We start from the raw sequence: 9,089 nt of genomic DNA on the forward strand, positions 1-9,089 counted from the left end.
GTCACGCAGCAACCCCTGATGCATGGATGTTGGAACAATCAACTATAACAACCACTGGTTTCTCGCCAACGAAAAAATATTAAAATGATGTCTAACATATCCGCTTTTCTAGGTATTATAGTAGAAGAAAAGAAGTAAAAGAAAATATCACTTTACATTGCTTTCCAAAAGGTGAAAAACTTCAAAAGTACTATATATACTAGTATACCAGAGATAAGAAAAAACTAACACATGCTAGGTAAAAAATTAACAATTTGGGTTAAAAGGAGGAAGAGTAGATGTGGATCTTGGTTTTTTATGACTCTGTTTTGTGAAAAGATTAAAAGTACAGTAAAGAAATGAACCTGAAGTTGGCGTACAATGGACTAGGGAAATCTCACAATGAAATTGATAGAAAAGCCTCTTGAAGATTGTTTAGAGTTTATGCTATAGAAGTTAAGTTGTTGAAAGTAGGCAAAACTCTTTATGATGAAATCAAAGTGTGTTACGATATGTAAATGGGATATCGAGTATTTTGGAATAAGGTGTCTGAGACAAAAGTGAATTAGGTCTCAATGGCTGACCGATATTTTAGGGACAAATTGATCTAAGAAGTAGGAGAAATAACAGTGGATAAAGAAAAAGTTGTATAAGGGACAATCAGTGCTGGTGCAAAGTTGTTGCAGAGCTGTCAATAAATCGTGAATAGTTGATGTTTACATATAATATTAGACTAATAAAGCCTTTTAATGAGAAACTGCTAAAACTAGTAACAGTTTGAAAATATTTGCTAAAGAAAATCAAGATAAATGGGAGCCAAAGTATGGTTATGAGGGCAGATGATATCCGAAAACAGGGAACGAAGAACATCAATAGAGATTTGTGGAAGAATCGATGAAATATGTTGGTATATATATTTCAGGTTAAATAAAACGCATAATGTTAATACAAAATTAGAAGAGAGTCACAGAAAAGGAGAAGCCAGAAAGAAAGGTATGTGCAAAAGACATAGAAAAATTTGAATTGTATACTGTAGACCAAATGCGAAAGTGAAAAGAAATTTTTGAGCCCTGTCTCCCCTAACAAAGTGAAGTATAGATGATGAATGTTGATGTTGTAGGGGTTGTTAAGTTGAAATGATATCAGTACTTGGGACTTAGTAAGAGCTGAAAGGGTACGACATGTAAAAGTGAACAGGGGATTACTGCAGATGAAAGAATGAATTACAGTATGAAATGGTTCAGTCTTAGATAAAGAATTGACAAAAATTATAAAGGAAAGAAACCTAAAAAAGGTTAAGTGAAAAGCAAAGAAGAAGAAGAAGCATTGGCAAGGAAGGACCTAAATGTTCATAAAGCCTTGGAGTTTGTGCAAGATTGGTGAAAACTGAGCATTCTATGTAAGGTGTTTTCAAAGAAAAGATGATAAGCTTTCTGTGCTAGTTTATAAGCTGTTTATTTTGTAGAAGTTTTTTGCACAGAAATTCATCCAACATTCCTAAGTTAAAGTAGGAATATGGCAGTGACCAATGTTATGTTTTTTCTCTCCGGTTTGTTGGACTACAATACGTCTCGATTGTGAAATATCTTTGAATTTGATGAGCAGATATTGGACAAAATGTTAAGGGATCTCTGCAGTTACAGAAGATTACTCCTTCATCGGTATCCCATACACTTCAGGATGTTCGTGGCAGTGATTAGCTACTAACAGCCATCATCAAACCATGGTCATAAACACTGCCAGTCATAAAGACGTGGCTCATCTAAGGACTCAGTGACGTCAAGTTCAACAAACCGGAGTGGAAAGCAATCATCTATGCTTTTCCTGAAGGTGTATAAAACGAAGTAACGCAGACCTGGGCAGTATTCTGAGGGTATTCTCTTTCGTGAGAACACTAAGCATCACTTCTCAAAGGTAAGATACTCTCGCATAATTTCTCTAGCTAAAGAAGACAATTCCTCTTGTACCTATAATTTTAATATTATTGGTCGAACATTGCTTATACAAGAGGTTTAACACACGCCGAAAACATAATATAACTTTACAGCTTAATATGGCCAGAATAAACTCGTGTAAATGGTATTGCTCGTAATTTAAATTTAATATTAATTTGACTTTGCAGTTACCGAAAAACTTTACATAGCAATAAGTCTAACGGTCTGAACAGCAATGATGACATACTTTCCTACACCACCATCATTTACAAAGCATATACAATTAGAAGTAGCTTTATATCATAATAGTATTACTTGTTCATAAAATATGATATCGATATCACAGAAGAAATTCCAAATATGGGAATATCATCCTAGGCCATTCATTCATTAATTTCCTTAATGGCCTTTCCCATATGAATCACCTGGAAAACTGCCCTAATCCAGATTTCTAAGGGTTAGATTTGGCAATTCATATCCTGTAATGTATCACTTGGAACATATACAAGTTTCCCATGCGATATGAATATTAAAGTAGATATGAAAGGAGTGGTGCTACTTCGAATCAACTGTCAGCAAGACAATGTTTGTATTCATTCTTTGAATCAACTGTCAGCAAGACAATGTTTGTATTCATTCCTTGAATCAACTGTCAGCAAGACAATGTTTGTATTCATTCTTTGAATCAACTGTCAGCAAGACAATATTTGTATTCATTAGGAGTTCTGTTTCAACTGTCAGCGTCAGAATCGGAAGATATCAAGATTAACCACAGTGCTAAATCATACGGAAACGTTCTATAAATGCATAATCGTATTCATTCTCAGGTGTTGCAACTGGCTCACCATTTCATTCACTACTAAGTTGGAACATATTATTCTTCGAAAGAGGAAATATTGCTTCCACTGACAAGGAGACTGCCTCTGCTCATAAATTATGTTTCTTCACAATATTCTAATGGTTAAGCATTATTTCAAAATGGCAGCATCAATTTTCACAAAAAATATACTTCATACAATGGAAAATATTTACAAGTATCTACTTTGTTGCTGATGCCCAAGGATGCAGCCAATGAAAAAAAATAAATTTCCCAAAAATTTCCCTAGGCAAGAATACGACCTCTGAATTTAACATAAGCGCATTGGATTACATTTTTCATTGCAGAGTTTTCTATCTATAGGATAATTCCTTCCCCAGGACTAATCTAATTGTTGAATATTGGAGCAAACTTATCACCTAACATGCGTAAAATGTACCAAAAAAGTACACCATCCTTGAATTGTCAAATATACTATATACAATGCTAGTTATACTTTTCATGAAAAGTTTATAGGAATGGAGCGTTTTAAATCATATTAAACTTTTTTAGTGACTTAGAGTACGAGCAATGCAATTAAATAATGTTCCGAAGTCTTCGTGTATTTATACTGTATATACTATATATGTAAATACATATACACAGACAAACAAATATACAGACATACATACTGTAAATAAAGACACTCGGTATATCAACATCATCATCATCTTCAACCGTTACTAGTCCACTGCAGAACAAAGGCCTCAGTCATGTCTTAACACTTGCGTCTGTTTATGGTCTTTCTATGAAAGTTCACATCCGCAAGCTTTAATAGTTCATCAATCTACTGTCTTCTTTTCCGTCCCCTGCTTTCTTGTAATCTTCAGGGACCCATTCTCTTATTCTTGTTCATCTATTATTTGTTATTTTTATTATACTGTATGTCCTGCCTATTTCTTCTTCTTACATACTGTTTGAATATCTTCCACTTTAGTTTGCTCTCATATCTATGTTGCCCCTAGATATATTTATATGTGTATATATAGATATATATATATATATATATATATATATATATATATATATATATGTATATATATATATATATATGTATATATATATATATATATATATATATATATATATATATATATATATATATATATTGTATAATATCTCACCTTGATTCCTTTCCTTCTTGAAAGGGGTAGCTCCAGAGTTCACTTGATCTTTAGGTTCTAAGCAAGGGGTTAAGGGGGGTCAGTGTGGTCCCACACCGTGCTTAGCCCCAACCAAAAATGCTGTTACTCATTTGCAGAGTCATTCTTTACAGACTTCAACATGAAACTGACCGTAGCTCTGGTCTTCCTGGGAGTTCTTCTGGCAACATGCCAGGTCGAAGGGCAAGGGGGAAGAAGAGGAAGGAGACCAGGAAAAAGACAAGGAAATCGCCGAATGAAATCGAACAGTGAGTACTTATGAAGGCTTCAAACATTAAGAACGGCAGTTAGCGAAACATTATTATTTTTATCAGCATCATGTCATATATGAGAGGCATATCTCCGAGATCTGCAATCTTGTCCAAAAATTCATGAATTTCATACGAAATAAACTATTATTTTTCTAAAGAGAAGTTTATTGCAATAAATAGCACTTAAAACGCTACACAATAATAAAAAATAATAATTAATCTTAACAGGGAAAGCCTTTATGTAAGATTATGGAAAATATGTCACAGGAAAAGCCTTAATATAAAATTTTGATAAACATATAACAGAAAAAGCCTTAAAACAAAGTTCTGACATATTTGTGACATGGTATCTTTATTTTAATGAATAGGAAAGTTGAATTTTTCTCAGGAGATTTTAATTATAACTCTCATTTTTCTTTTCTTCACATTTCAGAAGACTGTTCCGACCTTCTGAAACCTAGTTCCCAGTCAGTGATTGATGCTATTGAACAAATTGCTCAAAATACCGACTTGCTCATCTCAGCCTTTGACGAGTAAGAACACCACCTTTTGCGTAAACACATTTTCATCTATAAACTGCATACACACACACACACACACACACACACACACACACACACACATATATATATATATATATATATATATATATATATATATATATATATGTGTGTGTGTGTGTGTGTGTGTGTGTGTGTGTAAACAAAGAAGACTCACCAGTAGTGTGTCAAACCCACTTTAATTCCTATACTATTCACTTTTATTTTGTGAGCATTTATATTGCATCCATTTTTATCGATATGATCTTAACTAAAGCAAAAATAAAAATATGTTTTCTTTTCTTATCTGTTTCAGGATGTCCGTTTTCCCAGCTGTGATGACAACCATAGGAATCACTATCTTACAAAATGAAAATGTGGTAAGTGAATATTTGTACCTCTAGTTGCAACAAGAACGTATCACCTAGGAATTACTTAGTCATTTAATGTCTCTCTCGACACGATGATTTATTTCCTAGGATTTGACTGCTCTTAATTGCCTAAGGAATCTAACTACTGTACATAATTGATAGGCGTATCCCTTCTCGTGTGCTAAGGTACCGAGTGAAGGACAAACCGTGGTTCAATGATGATTGTAGACGTGCTTTTTTGGAGAAGCAGGAGGCCTATCAACTTTGGAAGGGTAACAGATCAGATTTGACCTGGAACAACTATACTCAGCTTCGAGCTTTTGCTCAGAGAGTTTATGCCTCAACTGAAAAGGAGTACAATTTAACCATAAAAGAAACACTTTCTGGTACAACTCAGGAACATAAATGGTGGTCTACCCTTAAATCTGCACTCTTTGGTGTAGATGTAACAGCTCCTCCTTTACTTAAACCCGATGGCTCAGTCACTCACTGTCCAAAGGAAAAGGCAACCCTTTTGGCTGATGTTTTTGACAGTAAACAGAGTAATGAAAAACTTGAACTTCCTCTTTCCTGTTTTCCTGAGGCTAAACTAACTAGTTTAGCTTTTCGATCTTGTGAGATTAAAGCTCTGTTGATGGACCTTGATGCTTATGGAGGTGTAGACCCAAATGGTATTTTTCCTTTGTTTTTTATAAAGACAGCAGATCTCTTAGCTCCAAAGTTATCTGTTATTTTGCGCAAGTTAGCAAGAAGAGGAGCTTTTAGCACTAGTTGGAGAATTGGTAATGTTACTCCTCTATGTAAATGTGTTTGTGGTAGCTCAAGTCCCACTGATTACCGCCCAATTTCCATAACTCCCATATTATCTAAAGTTTTTGAACGTCTTCTGGCAAAACGTCTTAATAGGTTTGCTGAAGATAATCATCTACTCCCTAGTTTGCAATTTGGTTTTCGTAAAGGCCTTGGAGCATGTGATGCCCTTCTTACAATCTCCAATGCTGTACAGAAATCCCTTGATTGTGGTCGGGAAGTTCGTATGATTGGCCTTGATTTTAGTGCTGCCTTTGACCGTGTTAATCATGAGGCCCTTGTTTTCAAACTGAAACAGTTGGGAGTGGGTGGGTCGTTTCTTAGCATTATTATTGATTTTTTAAGTAATAGATCTCAAAGAGTAGTTGTTGATGGGCACCATAGTGATTATAGGAATGTGATATCCGGTGTTCCACAGGGTAGTGTTCTTGGCCCATTACTTTTTATACTATATACACATGACATGTGGTTTGGCCTAGAAAACAAGCTTGTTGCTTATGCAGATGATGCTACTCTCTTTGCATCAATTCCATCCCCTGAATGTAGATCTAGGGTTGGTGAATCCATTAATAGAGATTTAGCTAGAATTAGTGCATGGTGCAAATTATGGGGTATGAAGTTGAATCCTAACAAAACTCAAAGTATGATTGTAAGTAGGTCAAGGACGGTGGTTCCTCAACATCCGGATCTCAGTATTGATAATGTTCCTTTAAATATGTATGACTCTTTCAAAATTTTAGGTGTAATTCTCGACAGTAAATTTACTTTTGAGAAACATATAAGGTCTGTGTCTTCTTCAATTTCTCAAAAAATAGGCTTATTGAGAAAGTCTTTCAAGATTTTCGGTGATCAATCTATTCTGACGAAGTGTTTTAACTCTTTCATTCTACCTTGTTTTGAGTATTGTTCTCCTGTCTGGTCTTCAGCTGCTGATTCTCATCTTAATTTGTTGGACAGAAACTTACGGTCTATTAAATTTCTTATTCCTGATCTAGATATTAATCTCTGGCACCGTCGTTCAATTAGTTCATTATGCATGTTGCATAAGATTTTTCACAACTCTGACCATCCTTTACATTCAGATCTCCCTGGACAATTCTATCCTGTTCGTAATACTAGGCAGGCAGTTAATTCTAATAGCCAGGCCTTCTCCATCACGAGGCTCAATACTACGCAGTACTCTAGGAGTTTTATTCCAGCTGTGACCAAGTTGTGGAATGATCTTCCTAATCGGGTGGTGGAATCAGTAGAACTTCAAAAGTTCAAAGTTGGAGCAAATGCTTTTTTGTTGACCAGGCGGACATAGTCTTTTTATAGTTTATTTATGACATATTTGTTTTTGATGTTTTTGATGTTGTTGATAGTTTATTATACGACATGTCTGTTTTGACGTTGTTTCTTATTTTAGAATGATTTATTGTTAATTTGTTCTCTTCATTTATTTATTTCCTTATTTCCTTTCCTCACTGGACTATTTTTCCCTGTTGGAGCCCCTGGGCTTATAGCATCTTGCTTTTCCAACTAGGGTTGTAGCTTGGATAGTAATAATAATAATAATAATAATCACTTTGTTTGATCTTAGTACCTACACAAAGGGGCTTCATAATTCACTAGAAAATAATTCTATTATATCTTCAGTCTTACTGTAAAAAAAAAAATGATCTCCTGGAGTATATATTAAAGTTTTCACTATCAACATAAACGCAAAATATACATTTAAAAACTATTATGAATTCTAAAGGTTTATAACCGTTTTTGTTTCCGCGCCTATTTATTGCAGTATGAAACAAATAAATAATTCTAAGGGAAATTTTCAAACAATACTATTATCCCTGATGTACTTGATTCATTTTGATTTCTTTTCAGATTGATGATTCCGACATGATTGACGAAACAGCGGCCACCGACTTCCTGACCTCTCTGCTCGACGAAAACTTCCCAGACAATACAGACTTCAGAGAAACAATCCTTGGAGCGGTACCTGACTGCGTCACAGAAGCCAACGCAGAGACGACCGTCTTCCTTAGGGTAAGTTCTGATTGATTGGTGTATTGATTGATTATGAGTTATCTGGCATCCTGGGAAGTCCGAAATTATGACAGCAATGGATAACTAATTAGATAAAATATTAAGTAGGAATGGAATTAAAAACATGAAATATTGAAATACTTAAAGACACTTAAAAACAGCAGAAAAAGATATAATTGAAATAGATTCATATTGTACACAATCCTCCTTTCTGTCGGATGTAAAAGAAATATCTAAATAATATATCAAGTAGCTAAACCGTATGTTCATGAATTGCATATAAAAGCATGTTTATCAAAACGGCAATCATACTTATAAATCTAATGTTTATGCATCTATTAATAATAAGCCATTTCTGTAACTATCAAACAAATACAGTATCTATCATAGTGGCACCTTTAGTCCACTCGTGCTTCACAAATAAGAATATCAATGTTTAACAGCTAAATGTTGCCGGTATGATAAAATTTCGCAAAAAAAAAATCAAATTAACAAAAACTTAAAATTCTAGGAGAATTTAATGGTCTGATGCAAGAATATAATTTTCTCCAGGCAGTCAAGCAAAATGTTTAATAGCCAGAAATCAGAATACAAAATTTCACCGTAAACACACAGCAGTTGCAACCTCCACTTACACTAACACAATTTGACTTGAGCAAATGTTTATAATTCCGCGAAACAAAAACCTTTTCTTCATATATTCACAGCTGATGAAAATATGCATATTTTAAATAAACACTCATATACACCCCTGTATTCATATATCTATCTATCAATCTATATACAATACAAAGGTATATAAAAGAGACATATACCAACCTCAACGTTCTTAATAAAGCATGATAATATGATAACATCCTACTTTAACAACAGAAGACTAATTCGCGATGATCACCTGACAACTGGAATCAAAGTAATAAATAATGTTTTTCTAATTCCAGGTCGCTGCTTTCCGTAAGTGCTTATGCGGAGACAGTCACGAAGACTCTTCCGAAGGCTAAGGAATTTGGATCTGAATTGACTGGCTCTTCGTTGCAGAGGGAAGACCAACCACAAACACAACCACAAGAATTCTTGGACTAAGTTCATGTTTTCACTCACAATAAAAATGGAGCTCTTCTAACGTGCTAGCATGAGAAATTTCTAAAAGTAAATTCA

At 34.4% G+C, this 9,089-nt stretch overlaps 1 protein-coding gene across 1 annotated transcript; it reads left to right on the forward strand.

Moving 5' to 3' along the window:
- The first annotated feature begins 1,761 nt into the window (after positions 1-1,761).
- On the forward strand, positions 1,762-9,085 carry LOC137644226 (uncharacterized). Its single transcript, XM_068377228.1, has 6 exons — positions 1,762-1,893; positions 4,046-4,180; positions 4,617-4,716; positions 5,039-5,102; positions 7,770-7,931; positions 8,873-9,085. Exons 2-6 carry the CDS (start codon positions 4,054-4,056, stop codon positions 8,930-8,932), a joined length of 513 nt encoding a protein of 170 aa, XP_068233329.1. The 5' UTR covers positions 1,762-1,893; positions 4,046-4,053; the 3' UTR covers positions 8,933-9,085.
- The last annotated feature ends 4 nt before the right edge of the window (positions 9,086-9,089 follow it).

The sequence above is a fragment of the Palaemon carinicauda genome, chromosome 1, assembly GCF_036898095.1.
Source record: "Palaemon carinicauda isolate YSFRI2023 chromosome 1, ASM3689809v2, whole genome shotgun sequence".
NCBI lineage: Eukaryota > Metazoa > Arthropoda > Malacostraca > Decapoda > Palaemonidae > Palaemon > Palaemon carinicauda.